The sequence below is a fragment of the Papilio machaon genome, chromosome 3, assembly GCF_912999745.1.
Source record: "Papilio machaon chromosome 3, ilPapMach1.1, whole genome shotgun sequence".
Classification (NCBI taxonomy): Eukaryota; Metazoa; Arthropoda; class Insecta; order Lepidoptera; family Papilionidae; genus Papilio; species Papilio machaon.
Genome location: NC_059988.1, coordinates 6,028,005 through 6,049,250, shown reverse-complemented (window position 1 = coordinate 6,049,250; position 21,246 = coordinate 6,028,005). Strand labels below are relative to the sequence as shown.

General features: G+C 34.7%; 2 protein-coding genes across 7 annotated transcripts in view; both read left to right on the top strand.

The window, feature by feature from the left end:
* LOC106720420 (guanine nucleotide-releasing factor 2) overlaps nucleotides 1-12,784 on the top strand; it is a 41,278-nt gene extending 28,494 nt beyond the window's left edge. For 4 of the 6 annotated variants that reach the window (XM_045686424.1, XM_045686420.1, XM_045686423.1 and 1 more), the window contains 16 exons: nucleotides 3,004-3,104; nucleotides 4,765-4,788; nucleotides 5,928-6,033; nucleotides 6,325-6,432; nucleotides 6,509-6,605; nucleotides 6,920-7,015; nucleotides 7,133-7,246; nucleotides 7,488-7,704; nucleotides 8,502-8,513; nucleotides 9,028-9,187; nucleotides 9,531-9,669; nucleotides 9,868-10,125; nucleotides 10,532-10,785; nucleotides 11,158-11,289; nucleotides 11,541-11,784; nucleotides 12,195-12,784. In XM_045686424.1, coding sequence (XP_045542380.1) covers nucleotides 3,004-3,104; nucleotides 4,765-4,788; nucleotides 5,928-6,033; nucleotides 6,325-6,432; nucleotides 6,509-6,605; nucleotides 6,920-7,015; nucleotides 7,133-7,246; nucleotides 7,488-7,704; nucleotides 8,502-8,513; nucleotides 9,028-9,187; nucleotides 9,531-9,669; nucleotides 9,868-10,125; nucleotides 10,532-10,785; nucleotides 11,158-11,289; nucleotides 11,541-11,766 — 2,044 coding nt within the window. In that variant the 3' untranslated portion in view covers nucleotides 11,767-11,784; nucleotides 12,195-12,784. The remainder of the gene's footprint in view (nucleotides 1-3,003; nucleotides 3,105-4,764; nucleotides 4,789-5,927; nucleotides 6,034-6,324; nucleotides 6,433-6,508; nucleotides 6,606-6,919; nucleotides 7,016-7,132; nucleotides 7,247-7,487; nucleotides 7,705-8,501; nucleotides 8,514-9,027; nucleotides 9,188-9,530; nucleotides 9,670-9,867; nucleotides 10,126-10,531; nucleotides 10,786-11,157; nucleotides 11,290-11,540; nucleotides 11,785-12,194) is intronic. The other 2 variants (XM_045686421.1, XM_045686422.1) reach the window with 2 other exon arrangements.
* A 4,563-nt stretch (nucleotides 12,785-17,347) lies between these two features.
* Nucleotides 17,348-19,588, top strand: LOC106720421 (seminal metalloprotease 1). The gene is made up of 6 exons (XM_014515119.2): nucleotides 17,348-17,590; nucleotides 17,995-18,165; nucleotides 18,244-18,350; nucleotides 18,739-18,949; nucleotides 19,138-19,274; nucleotides 19,478-19,588. Exons 1-6 carry the CDS (start codon nucleotides 17,431-17,433, stop codon nucleotides 19,586-19,588), a joined length of 897 nt encoding a protein of 298 aa, XP_014370605.2. The 5' UTR covers nucleotides 17,348-17,430.
* The last annotated feature ends 1,658 nt before the right edge of the window (nucleotides 19,589-21,246 follow it).

The window sequence follows — 21,246 nt, the reverse complement described above, 5'->3', positions numbered from 1 at the left end:
TCAAAAATAAGTTTCAAGCTTCTAACTGTAAAAATGACGATACTTTCATACAAATTTCCACCCTAACTTTCAACCCCTTACAAACCCTTTTTCGCGTTGTAAAGTAGTCTTTATCCTTTCTCGGGCTCTAAACTAAATATTTGTAACGGTAACAGCAAAACATATTGAACAAAACATTCAACAAAATCTAAAATATTCCCAAACAAAATTTCATCCCTAATTGTTATTTAGCACCCTTAAGAGTAAACTTTTTTCAAATATTGAATATTAATTTCTTTATATCAAATTAGCAGCCCCAAAAATAAGTTTCAAGCTTCTAACTGTAAAAAAAGACGATACTTCCATACAATTTTCCACCCCCTCTTTCAACCCCTTAAAACCCCCTTTTCGCGTTAAAATGTAGCCTACGTCTTTCCTCAGGCTCTAGACTAAATATTGGAAAGGATAACAGCAAAACATATTAAACAAAACATTCACCAAAACCGAGCATATTGCCAATCAAAATTTCATCCCCTATTGTTATTTAGCACCCTTGGGGGTAAATTTTTTACAAAAATTTAATTTCATATTTATTTATATAGAATTAGCAACCACAAAAATAAGTTTCAAGCTTCCAACTGTAAAAATGACGATTATTCCATACAAACTTTCACCCCCACGTTCAACCCCTTGCAAACCCTTTTTCGCGTTAAAATGTGCCCTATGTCCTTCCTCAGGCTCTAGACTAAATATTGGTAAGGGTAATAGCAAAACATATTAAAGAAAACATTCAACAAAACCTCACATATTGCCAAACAAAATTTCATCCCCTATTGTTATTTAGTACCCTTGGGGATAAATTTTACAAAAATTTAATTTCATATTTATCTTTATCAAATTAGCAGCCTTGAAAATAAGTTTCAACCTTCTACCTGTAAAAATGACGATAATTCCATACAAACTTTCACCCCCACTTTCAACCCCTTCAAACCCCTTTTTCGCGTTAAAATGTAGACTACGTCTTTCCTCAGGCTCTAGACTAAATATTGGAAAGGATAACAGCAAAACATATTAAACAAAACATTCACCAAAACCGAGCATATTGCCAATCAAAATTTCATCCCCTATTGTTATTTAGCACCCTTGGGGGTAAATTTTTTACAAAAATTTAATTTCATATTTATTTATATAGAATTAGCAACCACAAAAATAAGTTTCAAGCTTCCAACTGTAAAAATGACGATTATTCCATACAAACTTTCACCCCCACGTTCAACCCCTTGCAAACCCTTTTTCGCGTTAAAATGTGCCCTATGTCCTTCCTCAGGCTCTAGACTAAATATTGGTAAGGGTAATAGCAAAACATATTAAAGAAAACATTCAACAAAACCTCACATATTGCCAAACAAAATTTCATCCCCTATTGTTATTTAGTACCCTTGGGGATAAATTTTACAAAAATTTAATTTCATATTTATCTTTATCAAATTAGCAGCCTTGAAAATAAGTTTCAACCTTCTACCTGTAAAAATGACGATAATTCCATACAAACTTTCACCCCCACTTTCAACCCCTTCAAACCCCTTTTTCGCGTTAAAATGTAGACTACGTCTTTCCTCAGGCTCTAGACTAAATATTGGTAAGGGTTACAGCAAAGCATATTAAACAAAACATTCACCAAAACCGAATATATTGCCAAACAAAATTTCATCCCCTATTGTTATTTAGCACCCTTGGGGGTAAAATTTTTCCAAAAATTTAATTTCATATTTATCTTTATCAAATTAGCCTTGAAAATAAGTTTCAATTTTCTACCTGTAAAAATGACGATAATTCCATACAAACTTTCACCCCCACTTTCAACCCCTTACAATTCCTTTTTCGCGTTAAAATGTAGACTAGACTATCTGTGTACAAAATTTCATTTAAATCGGTTCAGTAGTTTTTGCGTGAAAGCGAGACAGACAGACAGACAGACAGACAGAGTTACTTTCGCATTTATAATATTAGTAAGGATGTTTTGCTGTTACCCTTACTGATATTTAGTTTAGAGCCCGAGAAAGAACAAAGACTACTTTTTAACGCGAAAAAAGGGTTGTAAGGGGTTGAATGTGGGGGTGGTAATTTGTATGGAAGTATCGTCGTTTTTACAGTAAGAAGCTTGAAACTTCTTTCTAATGCTGCTAATTTGATATAAATAAGTAAGAATTTCGATTTTTGTAAAAATTTTACCCGTAAGGGTGCTAAATAACAATAGGGGATGAAAATTTGTTTCGCAATATGTGAGGTTTTAATGAATGTTTTGTTTAATATGTTTTACTATTATACTTACTGATATTTAGCTTAGAGCCTGAGAAAGGACAAAGATAAATTTTTATCGTGAAAGAGGGTTTATAAGAGGGTAAAAGTAGGGGTGGAAATTTGTATGGACGTATCGTCATTTTTACAGTTAGAAGCTTGTAACTTTTTTTAGGCTGCTAATTTGATATTAATAAATAGGTAATTTAAAGTTTTACCCTTAATGTTGCAATATAATAAGGGAATAGGGGATGAAAATTTACATAAGAGTAAAGGAATATTTTGTAAGTTCCATTTGTTTTGTTGTAATTTTTTATAAGTTTAAATAAAATACCTCAACAACAACAACTAAATTCACGCCCGTAACCCAGAGGGATAGGTAGAGACCAAACACCTACATTTGGTGCGGTCGTGGCACACCTATCTCTATGTCTACATCCATACATCAACGCATAGCACGTCGGTCAAGTAAAATAATAATCCTTAAAAAAATGCTTAACGAAAACAGTATTTCACGCGGACGAAGTCGCGGGCACAGCTAGTTTCATATAAGTCCTTTGCTCCTTAAACACAGTTTTCACTAGTTAAAAAGCCAAGGCAACATTGAATATTGTAAACTTAGTGTGCAATAATAAAGATTTTCATTTTCATTTTTATCCATCCATCTAAACATTCGCATTTATAATATAAGTAAGATAAGCGACAAGATATGTAATTGTGTTGCAGCCAGAGCCCGGTGTGCTCGCTGCACGGCGAGGCGCGGCCGCACACGCTGGCAGACCATCACCCGCCGCGCCCGCCACCGCTACCGCTCAAGAAGAAACACAGTCAGTATTATATACAACTTAACATCTTAATACTAAGTATATCATGGTTCAAATAATCATATTACAAAAATAATCACCTTATTATAACAAACTAGCTGTTGCCCACGACTCAGTTCTGGCGAATTGAAAAAAAATCTTACTTTGTAGTCTATGTACTTCCACTTCCAGACTATATTCTACATCTGTGGGAAAATTTCAGTGAGATCAGTTTAGCAGTTCTGGAGATACCTTGTAACATCCATCCATCCATCTAAGAATTCGCATTATAATATTAGTAAGATATTAGATACTTATAACAATCGTAAAGTTCATATTACATTTTAGAATAATTTATCAATCAACTATTTTACTCACTCTCGTTGCAAATTATAGTTACAAAAGAGGAAATTGTCACATTAAAAAAATAAAGATTCGAAATAGACAAAGATGGGTATTAACTCGTTAATCCGTTAAACATTAATCCGTTACTTAACGAATTTAATATTTTGCTTAACGGATTAACTTTAAGTTAACTTCAAAAAGTCATCAAAGGATCTTCTTTCCACTTGTTTTACCTATTTCTCTCTGCCCCAAAAGCAGTGTAGTTTTGGTATGGTTAACTTTTAACGATTAACTTTGACTTGCGTTAAATTTTCGAAAATTTAACGCTTTAATGATTAACGAAGTTAACTTTTCGATTTATTGTACCCACCTGTGAAAATAGACAATGACCACGAAATAATTCGTGCCTTAAAGTTTTAGTTGTTGACTTAAAAGTGTGGGTATGATTTGTATGCAGGTTGTTCGTTGCATCTTGCATGTGAAATGTCCTTGCACAATGCAATACTGTCCAATATGTATACTATGTATATCATGTTACTGTGCGTTTCCACTGTCGGCACACTTGTAACACTATTTGTTAGTTAACAAAAACAGGGTAAGATTACGAATGAAATGATCCCTTATTAGTCAAGTCGGTACAGTCAGTAAAGAAAGTTACAATTTCTCATCCATACATATATTTATATACAGTCGGGTAAACATATTTTCTTCATTTTTGTACTCTTTGTAAAGACAGAGTCGACAATATGTATCAATACAAGTGTTGCAGCAGTGGAACTTCACGGTTAGTTGTTACCGACATTTCATCCAGCAAATATCTTACGAATTGAATGTTACATTATCTATAAACATTGGGTGGTATGGTCTGTTTATAAAATATTTCAAAAATGTATAAAAATAATGATAAATCATATTTCGACCAAGCCGACGAAAATGGTTACACGTTTTAATCAAATACCGTAAGAGATGTAACTTTTTTCGTCAAATGTGTCGATGTATTCGTATATCGTAAGTGGGTGTCGGGAATACATTCAATTTTATAAACTATATATAATATATATTTATAAATTAATGTCGTAATTGTAACTCGAGAAGGTTTGATTATGAAAGACGTAAAAATCCTGTATAAATTAAAGGCCTCTGTACACGGACAACTTAAGGCAGTCGTTGTGCTGCTGGCAAATATGTTGTCGATAGCATACCGACTGTTTGAAGCTGTTTGTACTTCGGCATTAAAGTTTTCTAGCCTTTATAAAAGTATATATGTTATGGGGGCTTGTTTGTTGATATTGGTTAACATAAACGGCATGTTGTCTGTTGTGTCGGTGCGGCGCGGCAGTGTTCCAAAGCGTCGCCTACAGTGGTGAGTGGATCTATGCATGTCACGCGATCACTAGCTAACCGACACCGTCAACATAAGGTCACCGCACACTTGAACACGAACCTAGAAATTAAACTTGCAAACTATAACATTTTGTTATCTCTCTCGGAGGTAATGTGAATAAAATTAAGAATAACATATTTTTTTTTTTCAATATTAAGTAGAAATTCAGGAATATAAAATACTGTTGTAGTAATTCTAAAATGTAATTATTTGCTGCGTATTTATTGTTTAAAAAATTACACTTGTAACTTTTTTTTTATCATAGAGATTTCAAATATCAAAAATTTAAACAAATAGTTTTTTTTCTTTGCTCATAATCTCCATAATCGTTTAACTCAGTGTGCGGTGTCCTTAACTCGTAGACAGAGAGACGGGGTTATGGCGCACTTGTTTTGGCTCTATCACAGGTCCACTCCAAGATAATGACGCGTTGGAGGCTCATAGTTATGTAGCGGTGCTCGCGGCTTCACTGGAAACTTCATCTATCAACTATCAGCTTGCTTCTTCACGTGTTAATTGCCTTACGCCGCTTTATTTTGTCAGTTAACAGAATTGGAATTTCGCATATTTCACACTCCAGATGATGCATGTACAGTCAGCCACAGTCATCTATCTAAAGTCGTATTTGTATTTAATTAAACTTAGCGGGGTTAAATCGTCTTATTATTTCTTTAAAGCATTATGTCTTCGTTAATAATCGAGTAGGTTCGTTATAATATTTTTTTATCAAATAATTTAATTTAAAAGTAGTGGAGAAAACTCAATTTAAATAGTAATTAGAATTAACTAATAAATGTTACACTTACTTATTTGCAGTGTGAACACTTTTATCTCCAAACGATTAAAATATTTTTGAAATTTTGACTACCATTTGTATGGTTAATAATTTCGTCTGATTTTTAAATTATTATTCAGTTCATATTTTTATGATTGCCTATAGTTTTTGCGGCTGACTGTACTTAGCGCTTCATTACGATCATTCGCCCTTGCTGATTGTTAATTTGTTGGAGCGGCACACGCTCGCTTCTTGTTCATAGTTTACGTCGTTTCCACTAATAGTACAGTCGAGTCTCGCACTTGAGATTCAGTTTTGTATAATAATATTGTGGTGTACGCAGTCATGGCTTACATGGAGATGTTCGGGAACTGCAGCCACCCGCCCAACAGCGTCGCTGCGCCCTCTGACATGTTCCGTCACTCCATTCACACTTATAACTTGGCCAGGTATGTCTTTTATATTAACCTTTTAAGATACTTGATTGATTTTTTTTTGAAAGCAAAGTTTTCATCAAGAAGTGTTGTAAAATAATCGGGAATAAAGTGATAAAGAAAGTTGAGTTGACTTAGAGCTTTGTTACCTTTGGATAAGAAAGTCTAGATAGTCGATACTATTTGTTGCACTCTAGCACTTTTATTTCCTTTACTGTTAGTTTACCATTAATATGCCATAAAAACGCATATCTACCAAGAGTATATTATTGCATACAAAACTATACAAAATGTATACTATTTCAGTGCACAGCACAGTGCAGGCGGCGCTATCAGTGTACAGCGTCACAAGCAGGTGCAGTGCTCCATTGCTCAGTCCTTCACCTTGCAGCACTTCGGCACACCTGCGCTAAGGTAAAATAATACGATATTGTCAACTGCAATTAAATATATATAGACAAATGTAATATTTATAAATTTGTTTTGATAGTGGTTCTGATGAGAGTATGGTGCGTAAGTCAGCGGGCACGAGCCCCGTGCCACCGGAGCCTCCAGCTCTGCCACCCAAGATGAACAAAAACAAACAGGTAACACTTATCGTCTAAAAAACTCTATAGATAAATCAGATTTTTCTTCATTGTAATCTTGATATACTTTCGAGTTTATAAACCTATCTTAAAATAGAGGATTTGTCATTTATGTTTGTCATATAACAAAATGAGTATGATAAAAATCAACCTTAATTTTATACATTATCTGTAACTTGAAATGTAAACTCTACTTTTGTTACTACGAGCGTTTAACGTTATTCACTTAAGGTTACTTCAACAGCCGCTTACTGTGGACTTTCAGTCCCTTAAACAACTGTGAGTGTGTCAGTTATTGAGTGTACCAATTCCAGATCCCAGTGACATCAAGCAACGAGCTGCTGCCGCCAGCTTCTCCGCGTCCCTCCTCACACAATAGTTCTACAGACGATTCTTTCATTAATAATGTGGTAACTTAATTTATTGACAACTACTTTGAAATTTTCTAGCATCGCTTTAGACATTTGCAATAGTATTAGTCATAACTGTACACTTTTGACATATATGTTTTTTTTTTTAATTCCCAGAGTTCTGAGGAACTATATATGAGTTCGAATACACCGGGCAAGTTCCCGCTGGAGGATGAGCTGGAGACGATAGTTCAGGCGCCCGTGCCCACGCCCTCACCGGTGCCCTCCCAGGTTTGTTACAAATAAGTCACCTAAGACAAGACTTATCATTGTTATAAATGAGGCGTTGTTTCTTGTCACTTAAAATTAACTGCCTAAAAACTTGACTACCTGATGCATACAGATTCGTAAATTGACCACACCCGAATTGTAGATTTCCAATACTAAATCTACACTAAGGACGACTTATCGACTTTGAAAATGGTTGAAACTAGGAAATGTGTGATTCATTCAATTGAATTTGTTACACCAGAGAAGCGCTGTCAGTGCGGGGAGTGCGGGGAGTGCGGACAGCGCGGAGGGCGGGGCGGGCGGTGCGGAGGGCGTGGCGGAGGGCGGGGCGGAGGACATCATCCTGCAGAGTGACGTCAGCCAGTGGCTGTTGCTACGCGACCGCGACAAGGACGGACCCGAGGTGCGCGGTGGACATCCAGACGCACTCATCGTGCTCGCCACCAAGGCTACCAAAGGTATATTTTCTTACACACACTACAACATTGTGACTACACCAATGTCATAGTTGTCACACTAATTTTATGTAGAAAATGTGACCCTGTGGGCAAAAGTTAAACTAAATTATGACCTCTCAATAGCGCCCTTTATGACAAATATGACATTGGTACACTGGATGTAATTGGTCAATTGTTAGTCTCTACTAATACAAGGGATCGTCGTATTATGCAAAAGTAAATTTTTTACTCAAAAATAATTAACAAAGTAGTGTGTAATTTCCTAGTATTACTGGGTTATTTGTTTTTTGTACTGTACACTATGTAATAGTTTTTCAAAATCAGAAAAAAAATACCGAAAATTTGTATTTATTGGTAGAGTTGTAATTGTTTTTATAATTTGAAAGTGTTAATTCGATTTTGGTTAATCTTACCTACTTGTGTATAAATAAATCTACTTCTAGATTCTGCATTTTTCAAAGTAAATAACATTAGCATGAATGGAGTTGAGATAGTATGTCTTCTTAAATGAATACAATATAGTAACCATTTAGGCATGTGTTACGAAAATTTCATTGTCTTTCTCCTTTTGAAATAGTTTCCAAATATCTTAGCGGCTCTCAACATTGCGTAGCGAGGCTTAAAAGGATACGGGAAAAGTGCATTGTGTAGCGCGCAGATGATCTTGAGCCGCCGAGATATTTGAAAAGATGTATACTAATAGTATACAATACATGTTATATTTTCCAGTCATATGGTTTAACATATAATGAGAATCTTGCATCTAACATTGTAACTTTCATGCTTTCACTTTACAGAAACGGACGAGCGTAAGTGGTTCGGTTGGCTCATTGTATGACTTGGGACTGAAAAAGCTGGTTGTTACTAATATTATTAAAGCTTTACAAATGTTGCTGGGATTTTGGTTTTCTAAGCACTTTGCTGTTTAATTTAACAACCAAACATAGCTTTTTTTCTCACACTTGTGGTAATAATGCCTCGCCTTGCACTTCATACCGAGCATGAACTGAACATTTGATATGTTTTTTTTAATTATTCATTAATAACAGCGTTTGCATGAAAATTTGTAATTGTTTTAATATAAATGAATTGATTTTTAGCTTGTATTTGGCATTTAAATTCGAATTCAATGGAAATAAGAAATTATAATATTCCACAGATTGACAATATCATTTATTTTCTATTTAGTCTGATTTTAATAAGTCTGTGATGACAGGCTTATATAGATAAAATTTAGATAGATTTATTATAGTTGCTCATTTCCATTGAATTGCAGTATAAATATGTTATTATATGTGTGTTGTGACGTATGTGTGTGCGCAGACTTCGCGTACCAGGAGGCGTTCCTGGCGACGTACCGCACGTGGGTGGCGCCGCGTGCGCTGATCGCGCGGCTCGTGCGGCGCGCTCATCACCTGCGCGCGCGCACACACGATCTGCGCTCCACCCTCGGTCTGCTCACAAGGATCGTAGCTGATCTTACGTCAGTTAACACTTACTTATTATGTTATATACTATAATAATAGTTGTAATGATACGATTGAATCGATGAAATAGAAAAACGCAATTTGTTAAACCTTGTACCTCATACATCCATAAGAAATCATACTAATATTATAAATGCAGATGTTTAGATGGATGGATGGATGTTTGTATAAAGGTATCTTCGAAATGGCTCAACGGATCTTGAAGAAATTTTGCATAGATGTAGAACATAGTCTGGATAGAACACATTAGCTACTTTTTACGTTTTTTTAATTCTGCGCGGACGGAGTCGCGGGCGACAGCTAGTATATCGTAACTAGAAAATTACCAATTAATTTTAGTATGGCCGATCTGGATCGTCCACTGATGCAAGAGATAATGGAGTTCATCTACTGGCTGGTGGACGCCGAGGAGCTGCCGATCGCGAAGGCGCTGCGACAGATACTCGTCGACAAACAGAAACAATTACATTTTCAACAGGTAATTAAATTTTCATCCAAAATTCACCCATTTAAAACTCTTTAATTAGCTGATGATCTATTAGGCTTTTATATTTCTATTAAATGGTCAAGAAAAATTGTATTTATACGATAATAAATTTGTCAACTTGTGACGAAGGCGAATCTTTGGGTCGTTGCTAGTACACAAGAACATAAAAGTGTGATGCGTACTTTGCAGACGAACAACCGGTACGAGTACGAGACGCCGTGCTACGGGTCGGTGTCGTTGCGGCGCGACACGCTGCTGGACTTCAAGGCGGGCGAGGTGGCGGAGCAGATGACGCTGCTGGACGCCGCACTCTTCGTGCGCATCTCCGCCGCGGAGGTGCTGTCCTGGCCGCGCGACCAGTCCGAGGAGAGCTCGCCCAACCTCACTCGCTTCACGGAGCACTTCAACAAGATGAGCTACTGGGCGCGCTCCAGGATACTCGAACAGGTCTGTAACTCTGTAACTCACAAAGGGGAAGGGGGCCTAAAATATTATGTATATGTGTTCTAACTGATGATTACTATGCACTTAACGATAAAAATTATTTTACGTATAGTGTCTAGTCTAAAACCTCACCACATGTCACCAGAGGAGGATTTAGGGATAAAAAAAACCTTTGAGTACGATAGGTAAAATATAACTGCTTCGACGGTTAATTATGCAACGTTTAACGACTATTAAGGGACGCCCTTTCTGTATATTTAGTATTAGAAATCAAAGGAAGAATCAAGCAATTAGTAATCCAAAACAGATGTTCGCTGATCCAATAGATTTAAAGATAAGAAATAAACAATTTGGTATTTTCGTTGTATTATCAGCTTAGTATTTCTAGATTTATATCTAAATGTCACAGGAGGAGGGTCGCGAGCGCGAGAAGTACGCGAGCAAGTTCCTGAAGGTGATGAAGGCGCTGCGCAAGATGAACAACTTCAATTCGTACCTGGCGCTGGTGTCGGCGCTGGATTCTCCGCCCGTGCGCCGGCTGGGCTGGCCGCGCGCCATCTCCGACGCCCTGCACGACCACTGCGCCCTCATCGACTCCTCGCGATCCTTCAGCGCCTACCGCACCGCGCTCGCAGAGACACAGCCTCCCTGTATACCCTACATGTCAGTACACTATCGTCACTGCGGTACTTCTGGTTAAAGCCAGGTTTACATTATGCCAGTACAGTAGGACATCAGCACTGGTCCCGGTGCGTTCTATTTTAGATTTGGTTGCGTTGGTTATAGACAGTAGGAATTTCACATAACCCTGTCTTTCCCCTAAGAGGCAGGGTATCTTACGAAGATTTCCAGATAGACAAAAAAGACGTCATTGCTGCTATACGACTGACCTAATATAAAAATTGACGCTACTGTCCTGCTGTACTCGCATAATGTAAACCGCACATAATGTATTCCCCATTTTTTCAAATCTTATTCACATTTTGTTTCTACTAATTGTTAACTTCTACTGTATGTGTTGTAATTTTTTTACAGTGGTTTAGTTCTACAAGATCTGACATTCGTGCACATCGGCAACCCCGACCTGTTGCCTAACGGCAGCATCAATTTCACCAAGAGATGGCAGCAGTATCAAGTCATGGAGAGCATGAAAAGGTTTCACAAAGAGTTAGTATTATTTATATTGTATTTAGGAACTTAAGTCTAAGGTTTTTAGCTTTTGATTTATTTAAAAGTAGGGGGAAAATATGCGATACAATTTACCTGGGCCAGCCTGAATATAGGCCATATTTACCCCTAATTTGGTTAGGCTCCGAGCCCCTCGATCGTGACATTATGTGTTGACGACAATAAAAAGTAACGAAGAATGCACTTAAAAAAACCATACCAATGAATTATTGTGTTTTTTTGTGTAACAGACAGTACAAGTTCAAGAAGAACGAGCGCATCCAGGCGATGTTCAATGGGTTTGACGACGTCCTGAGCGAGGAGGCGATGTGGCAGGTGTCGGAGAGCATCAAGCCACGCGGCGGCCGCGCACGAAACGCCTCCCAGCCATCGCCACCCACCACCGCTAACGCCAACGCCACAGCTAACGCCAACGCCACTGCTAACGCCAACGCCACAGCGCAGACTGCTGCATAAGTAATTATACTATAAAAGGTGAGCCTGATTCCTTTTATACAAAGACTAACAAAACTAGAATTAAAAAAAGAATAGCCTAAGTTCTAACTCCCGCATACAAGAGCTACAGACTGACAGACAATTTTTTTTAAAATATGTTCATGCTATACGAAACATACATACAATCTAATTTTATTAATTGTTTAGATAGAAGATTGAAACGGCTAAAATCTTAACATTTATTGGTATTAAATTATCTGCACCTTGTTAGAGTAACTACGGGAAGGGTGAAAACCAGCGCGGCCTTCAATGATAAGCTTGAGGCAGCATCAGCTGGGCATCCCATTAGCCAAGAACTATTTTTTTCTCTTTAATTGATATCTTTATAAGTGTATTTTATTTTTATTATCCAGGGTTCCATGTTAAAAAGTATTGTTGCTTGTTTCCAGGTATACATTAATCCAAAGAATATAAGAAGATTGAATGACATCAGTGATGATGTGAGAACAATGTACACGCAAGGAATTGTATTAACTTACATAATGTATTGTGATTATCTGTCCTAAAATGGCCTAATTATATATATTTAGTGTTTGTGAATATATGACGCTAATTGTCAACTGTGATCGGTCCGAAGGGTGTATGTGATGTGGCAGGATCCAAATCGTACTGCAGATAAAATATAATTGTCACCGATTAAATGTGAACGTCGTCAGTTTATAAATTAACTAAACATGTGATAGTTTGTAAAATTAAAAACAATTCTGAGAATAAATATCGCATTTGATAATCGAACATTTGAATATGGTATATAAATTGTTAAGCAATGACACTAATGATTTCAATTTATAATTTCCTAGTAAGTTTATAAACTGACGAATTGTAGTATCGATCGGTGTTCCAGACAACACTTACAAATTGCAAATAACTTGAAAGTTACTGTCTTAACATATCAGTTCGTGACTTAGTACAGTAAAACATTCACCGCTAGCTCTGTTAGAATTCATATTAGCCTTTATACTATTTTGTCTAAATCACAGTGTCTCTAAACTTAGTTTATAACATTTTTTTTTCTTTTTTTACGGTGTTTTTTTTAAAATAAAGTGAAAAATAGTATTGTATTTGTAAAGTCAAATGAGGTACTGGTTTATTTGAATCTTTAAATATTTTATATTTTTTTAAGACTATATACCACAAAATTGAGGCACTGTGACTTGTCAATATTACATGTATCGCGTTTTATATTAACATGAAGTTGTTTAACTTAACAATACATCGAATTAGTGAAAGTTATTTCAAAGTTAGGATTAGCAGCTTAAGGGCATCGATATCTCCTCGAGTATTAAATATGTATAACGTTTTAAATAAAAAGGTGCACATTCAATGACTGGTCCATTAAAAATCTATAGAAAAGTACAGATTTTGACTAAAAAATGTCAAAAAAGTCATTTAAGTGACTTTTTGATTTAGATTATGACGTCATAATATGGTGTTCATGCACATTTTTATTTGAAACGCATTATAATAAATTCACTAAACATATTAGTCGATTTCGTTTTGCTACTCTAGCGTCATATTTCGTCGTAAAACATTAATTTTTGGCATTTATTATATGGAATTATTTCGTAAAGAAAAGTGCCAAAAAAAGTTTCACATTTCTTAATTTTATAAAGGTTCTAACGATTTTTATTGAGTACAATAATTTTATATTGTATTTCTTTGTAAGATACAATTAGTTTAAAGGTTACAATGTTTTGAAATGCTTATCAATATCGGACGAATATTACTAACTAAATTATTAATAAATTAACTAAGAACGGCTTAGCTAAAGTGATCGTTTGGTGACGGCAACGACTAGTTTCGGACTCGTCGGGGGTCCATCTTTATAAATTATTTATTATATATTCTAGTATATTCACGCATTATCTTATTATGTAGACGATTTATAACATATTTAAATTGAGTAAAATATATAAAATAATGAAAATAAATAAAATTTAGCCATTTTTTTTTATATTTAATTATAATAATGCTACATTAAAAGCTAAAATTTTAATCCATTTAATTTTATTACCAAAACACTTGTTTAAAAAAATTACTCTGTTTTTTTAAATTAATAACAATGTGTTTTAAAACAAGTGTTTTGATAATGGAAACACAATAACTAGTCAATATAATTGGTTAGATATTTAATATGCGCAAGAGTAGCACATAACTATTGTATCGTCCCGGTATTCACTTCATTATCGTTTCATAGTTAGGGCGAGTTTCCAGTGTAGTGAAATTTGTCAAACAACAATATAATGTTTGTTTCCAAAATGTAACGACATTTGAAATTTGCGGTTATTCCAATATCTTTGTGTATTTTTTCAAATTTGTAATGCATCTTATTTTTGATAATCAGAATGGTATATTTTTCTTATGAAATGCTACCCTACAAGGGTAATGTAAAAAATTGAAAAACTTGTAGGCCTGAACGTTGGTTTCTGAAAGCAAAAGCTCAGTATAAAATATATCGTCATCCATCTTTAACAAAACAGTGATTGCAATATGTTTTAAACGGGGATTTTGGTCTCAGAAACCCATGATAAGTCGTTCATATTTTTAATGTGAGTCACAATTCGTGTCTTAAAATTATAATAAGCGTTTGAAATCAGTACTTTCTCTTTGGTAGTGCTAATAGTAAATGGTTACCTCAAATTTTGGACTTCAATATTAAATAAATAAAAAAAAAATAGTTGACCATTGTTTTGCCTTAAGACGATTTCTCGTCGGTAAGGAATAGCAATAATGTTTCGATTGTTAGTAGGTTTGCTGCACATTTGTGATACTCGTTTAGAGCGTTGCTTAATTGGTTGACGTCCTCTATGCATAGACAATTATATTAGGCGAATGTAGCTAGCGGTAAGCTTTGAGATAATCCCACATAATACTCTGTTCCAAATCAACATCGGAACTTTGTAAACAAAACTATAGTCTAACAAAGATATCTGGCCCGGTGACTGGCTGGGCTAACGAGGTTAGTTCTGTCACTAAATATATAAAACCTACTTAGGCACAGAAAATGCCATAAAAACAAGACAGATATAGTGCAACCAGGATCTTGTGACAGTTTTTTGACATTGACAGGGTGGCGCTAGTGTGCTGTCATAATTTAGTTAGAAATATGCCTACCGGGTCAGATATCCTTATCGGTCTATATATCGTTTTTTACCACATAAACACTAAACTTATAGGATTCCTCTAATTTTCTATGAAAATAAATAAATAATAATATGTTTCTGTGGTAATTTCATAGAAATTGAATAGTGAAATGAAACGTAACATACAAATTACCTGTTTGTTTACAAAGTTTAGTTCATGATTTGAAACAGAGTATCTACGTTTGTGCATTAGGCTTAAACATGTAAAGTCAGCGGCAAACATTTAAATTTATTTATTCTAATAGCATTTAAAATAGTAATAGTAGTAAACAAGTTGAAAAAAATTGATACCATAAAAGTACAATTTAAATTCTATTCAAATAACTAGACTATTCCAGATTTAAAACATTATCTTGAATTTAAAGTGTAAACCATTTGTAGATTGTTTACAAAGATTAAAATGTTCTGTGTAAAAAAATATCAATTTCACATGATTACTGCTATTGCTAAGTTACAATTATCAGGCGCTGACTGTACAGTATTGTCTTCTTGAATAAATCCTTTGACAAGTGTCACTATGGAGTACATTAGTTCTATTATTCATTAAGATAATACCAAAAGATAGTATTCTTAGATAATTATTTTATTTATGAGTACTGTATTTGCACAGGTCGGAATGAAGGGCATATGCATGCTTCTTATGATAGTAAATATATAAGGATATTTTATCATTCCGACTTAGTGCGAAGATGTATGATGATGGTAAAGCAGGATCTTGTCACTGATCTAATAAATTTTTAATAATAAGCATAATTTAGACGTTAAAATCTAAACACGACGTCAAAGTTATAGGATGTTGCAATTTTAAAATTGTACTATTTTCTTTTGACCTCGAGTATATTTGACCATATAAGATAGAGACGTCAAACCGCTCCCCTACTTATGTAGCGTCTAATTTATGAATGGCCTATATATACAAGATCCTGCATTAAAGTCATTAATAGTTGAATATTATTTAATTGTATCATTTGAAATACAATTGATGATTTTCAATGGACATGAGATATTACACTGTGCTCTTATGTAACCGCAACGATTTTATAGCTCTCGTTTGTATTGAAAAGGGACGCGAAGTCCTATGCAATAATGATTAGACCAATATTTAGAATGTTTTACAGTGCTTTACTAATAGCTGGTTTTGCTGTTTATATAAGGAGATTTTTTCGGTGTAGTTAAGTTAGTAGACGTTACCATTTGTGTTGTCGATTTACGGATACTGCGCTGCAACGGTTCGGTGTTTAAAATGGAAATATATTAAAGACTGCCTAAATTAATTACTCAATATATTCGATGTGTAAATTAGTGATGGGTTTGTTTAGTGGAATGGCTACGAGCTGTCGCCCGATTGGCTACAGTTTCGAAATCACAGGATTTTGGTCAAGTTCATGTGAAATGCGTACATATTTTTGTTGTATTAGCAACTTCAGTATTATATAAATGAAAATGCCATAATGTACGAAATGGATTTATTATTATTTTTTGTTTATTATTATTATGGACTATTTTGCGTTGTACACGGTACCGTTTTTTTTTTAGTTGTAAGTATTTTAATGCATCAGTTAGTATTGTACATTATGTTTAATGAAATCACACTGTATCTGAATCGCATGCATGTACAGTTTAAATTTTGTGTGTCAAGTTTTCTTTTTGTAATTATTTTGTAATATAAATATAGCACGTTATTTACAGTAATATTTTGTTTTTCTTTTTACCCAATAATTAAAAAGTTACGTTCGAAAAGAGTATTAATACCTAAAGGTTTTATTGGGATTCCTTTTTATTATTTACAGCAGGGAATTCCCGTAAACAAGGATAATCTTGTTATTATCGATTTGTGTAATATTTACAACATTATTAACACGAGTTGAATTTATTTTATTTTGAAATTAAGATGGCGACTTGTTCATTTTATCGTTGTTGCAATATTAATCTAATGCACTATCTAATTGTTTCATGGTCAATCACTTGATTATTCTGTAAAATCATGTGATATTTCAATATTAATTATGACTATAGCACAGGTGAGATTTCAGTTCTTTGATTCGACGGCCGGTTCGATTTTCGACTAGTTCATTCCAATAACTTTTACCAATTTCTGATACACACGTAATTCGAAACTACCGAACCGGGATTCTAATATGAAAAGCTTACATACATATTAAAATAATATATAAATATATGTCACTTTCTTTAACAATAAAACACACGTTGAATTATTTACAAAATGAAATAAATAACATAGCACAGTAAAAATCTAATCTGAAACAAAATGGTAAACTTTGTTACATTTGTTGTCACTAAAAGGTGTCATTGTACTGGGAACCTTGGCGCTCAGCAGGGACTTGCGATATCTAAAGGAGTGTTAACTACTTCATTTAGAACATACAAAACGTTTTAGATTAGGCGCTACAGGTTTATCTAATTAGGTAATCGACAGTCGTATCCCGCTGTCTGGAATAACTGTCAAACATATTATAAAGTCATGCCACAACGCCGGGCCCGCAGTGCAGTGCTCCCTGTTGACATGGCTACCGTTGACCGTTGTTTAGTATTTAAAATTTTAACAATAACCTTTTTAAATGTGTTAATTACATCATGTTACGCTGCGCCTTTATTCGAAGATGTCGAAGTTAACGAAGACGGTATCTATATTTTATATATTTTTTTCTTTTCGATATTTTGTCAACTTATATTGAATCATGCGTCATATTGTACATCGTAACTCCTATTACGATTTTTTTTTTATTATAAGATGACAAAGGAACAAGATTCCATTTGAATTCGTCGAAAAAGCGAAGCAACCGCTGCCCATGACATCCTCATTTACAGATGCGTTGCCTATCTTTAATTGACGGAGGAGGAGGTCTTCAGAAAAAGGATATATCCCCTTCCTAAGGCTCCCACACTCAAAAAGAAGGAATGAAATGTTTTAATAAGCGGGCTGTACAATAGAATACGAAATTAATGTCGAGCGCTCTATTATAGCGTTCGTTCTATTATTTCTTCTAGTTATTCTATTATTCCCTGTCTTCTTTGGCACTTACAGATGTGAGTGTGGACGGAGAGTTCGGGGAATACTTTGAAGGCGACATGTTGTTGAGGCCGCAGCAGAGGCAGGCCATTTCAATGGCGGAGATGAACCGCAACGGCCTCGTGGACGGCGTTAAAAGATGGCCGGACCGCACCGTCATTTATCTTATAGAAGAAGATGATTTTGGTTTGAAAAAATTACACACGTGTTGTTTTATAATTAATCGTACTTAATAATAGTCTCTAATTATTATTTTTTAAACAGACGAGGAACAAGTTCTAATGATAGAGTCTGCAATGAAGGACATCGCCAATAAATCCTGTATCAAATTCAGGCCCAAAGAAAATAATGAACACGCTGTTCTGATAAAGGTATTGCTATGAAAAGTGAAATAATAAGTTACTTTTTTAAACCTTAGAGGATTTCATTTGTGTAGGACTTTAAAACAATTTCAAGTAATAATGATTTCAAGAGATTGTTATCTGTTTTTTTGTGTAAGAATTTGACGAACGATCAAGCAAAGCATCGCAGAGAGAAAAACGAAAAACGGGGGCATGTATTGTTAAGCTTGTGCCATAATGAAGGGCAATGTTAAAACTTGCAATCTTTAAGCACTCGTGCGTAGATTCATGTAAAAAAAAACTACAGAATTTATTGCTTTATCGTTCAAAATGGAAAGTGGTGGCCTGTACATAATAGATTGGGCTAGTTTACTTATTTTGTTAGGAAGCCTTTTTCAAAGTGACGGTCGACTTGCAGGGTACATCGAATGGTTGCTTTTCTAACGTGGGCTTTACGAATGTAAGTGAGGATGAGGAGGAGGTGCAGCAAGTGCTGAACCTTGCGAAGGGCTGCTTCAAACACGGTACGGTGGTTCACGAAATGCTGCACACCCTCGGCTTCTACCACATGCAGAGTACTTACAACAGAGATGAATTTGTACAGATTATATGGGAGAATATCAAATCAGGTAAGCATTTATCACCAACGCAGTACAGTACTACAGTAGCGCTGACGTGGTATGGCCTGTTTTGGCCCATTGGCGTCAGTTAGTGTTTACATTATGCCAGTTGTATGCCAGCGCTGATTGTTAGCCCCGCTGACTTACTGTACTGGCATGATGTAAACCAGGTATTACCTGTGTTGTTTGTGTATCAGGCACGGAGCACAACTTTGCAAAGTACAACAATGACACGGTGACGGACTTCGGTGTTGAGTACGACTACGGCAGCGTGATGCATTATCCGGAGAATGCGTTCTCTAAGAATGGAAACAAAACTATCATACCATTGCAGGTAAAATTGTGTATTTGAAGGTTTATCTGTCTTATGGCTAGAAAAATTATGTTACATTTGGAAATACAAAACGTTTTAGAAGTCTTTAAAATAGCAATCTTTCTTAATAAAAATGGAGCAATATGGATTTATACGCTTAGTTTTTTTAAGTGTTTTTTATTTTGTTTATTTAGTTTTATTAATGTTTTTTTTTTGTGTTGCAGGAGGGTGCGAAAATTGGTCAAAGAAAGGGAATGTCCGAGAGTGATATAATAAAACTTAACAAGATGTATTGTGAACCAGAAAAAGAAACCACAACAGAAAAAACTGAATAAATTAAATTGACTGAATAAAATAAATAAATAAAATAAATGAACTGAATAAAATAAAGATCTGTATTATTTTAGTGAATATACTGTTTCAGAATTTAAAATACAAAATAAATAATGTTAATCTATTCATATCTTTGGATTAATTCTGGATATACTTCGAAATGTTTATTTATTTTATTTATTTCGGATATGGAAGACTTTTTATTTATTTCGGTTATTATAACAGAAAATCTCTATATCAGTTGACTAATAGATAAAGTTGAGTACTTATAGAACAACTTTTAGACCCAACTTAACTCAGAAATTCGCAAGTAATTGTCGATTCTATTTATAATAATAAAACAATTGTAACATTTCCAACTCCGGAAAATTAAATTTGTTTATTAGTAATAAAAAAACCTAGATATACCTCCCAAGTAAGGTTGGAGACAGGCAGTTGACCGGACGTAAAAAATTATGCCAAAACTTTAAGGTTTAAAACTTTTTGTGCGCCGTCCCCATGTGAGTGGAATAAGGACAGGGAGATGATGATGAGTGATAAATAAATGATAAACATCAATATTCCACGTTGATAACGAAAATATCATTGTCGGCGGCTAGAATCTAACTCCATAAATTTATCTTACTATATCAAAAATGTTTTCCATGTATTTAAGTATATTCTAAAATTAAAAAGCGTTTCATATAACATAACAGCTTATTTAGTTAAAAAAACCTTTATTTCACAATCCAATAGATGGCGCTACTTTCTCGATTAGGGGATTGGAGCCTGAGTCAGTCGTTTTTTTTAATTACAAAAAAATCTTTCATTACGTTTATGCATTGGATTATTCTCAGAAAATACAGAAATACTACTTGGTCCCAAATGTTTGAAAACAATTACATTACAACATTGCTAGTCAAATTTTCTACAATTTGGCCCCAATTTTTCTATTTTAACGCTCATGTAATAGTTTCGTAACTACTAGTACAGTCAAATCAATAAAACACGAATGTAAAAAAAATGTGAAACTAAATGTTGCTAAAGCGTAGCTTGTTTTAGCTGAATCTGAGATCTGGGTGCTGATTTCTTTCTGATGTTAATAATAATAATAATAATAAACTATACATATACGAGCACACGGTCTATTTAATACATTATTTTAACACTAAAATCCTTAGATGTTCATGGTGAAATGTAAATTAACAAACGAACATGTATTTTGAAAAGTAGGTCGTGATAGATACCATAGACGTTTTTTGCGGTTTCTTGTTATGCAGTTATACAGGATGCAGAACATGTTTTAAGGTCATTGGACAATTATATATTACAGTGTTCCTAAAACGTAACACTATAACCTAGGACTTTATTAGACATTCGATTTCGACTTTAGCTGTCGCCCGCGACCTCGTCGGTGCGGAATTAAAAAAATAAATATTTGTAGCCTATGTGTTCTTCCAGACTATATTCTACATCTATGCCAAGCTTCAGCGAGGTCCATGCATCAGTTCTGGAGATACCTTCCGACATCTATCCATCCAAACATTCGCATTTATGATACTAGTAAGGTGAAATAATTTAACGCAATACTTGTGTTAATAGCCAGGCTATTCTCGGTTTATTCGAAGAAAAAAGTACAGTTGAATCGATGTTGATGTATGGTAAATTATTTTTTATGCAA

Bases quoted from the DNA above. Each gene is read 5' to 3' on its own strand.
- LOC106720421 (XM_014515119.2), top strand. From the start codon at position 17,431: ATGCCACAACGCCGGGCCCGCAGTGCAGTGCTCCCTGTTGACATGGCT. The intron at 18,166-18,243 runs GTTTGAAAAAAT...TTTTTTAAACAG, and splicing joins TATAGAAGAAGATGATTTTG to ACGAGGAACAAGTTCTAATG. The intron at 19,275-19,477 runs GTAAAATTGTGT...TTTGTGTTGCAG, and splicing joins AAACTATCATACCATTGCAG to GAGGGTGCGAAAATTGGTCA.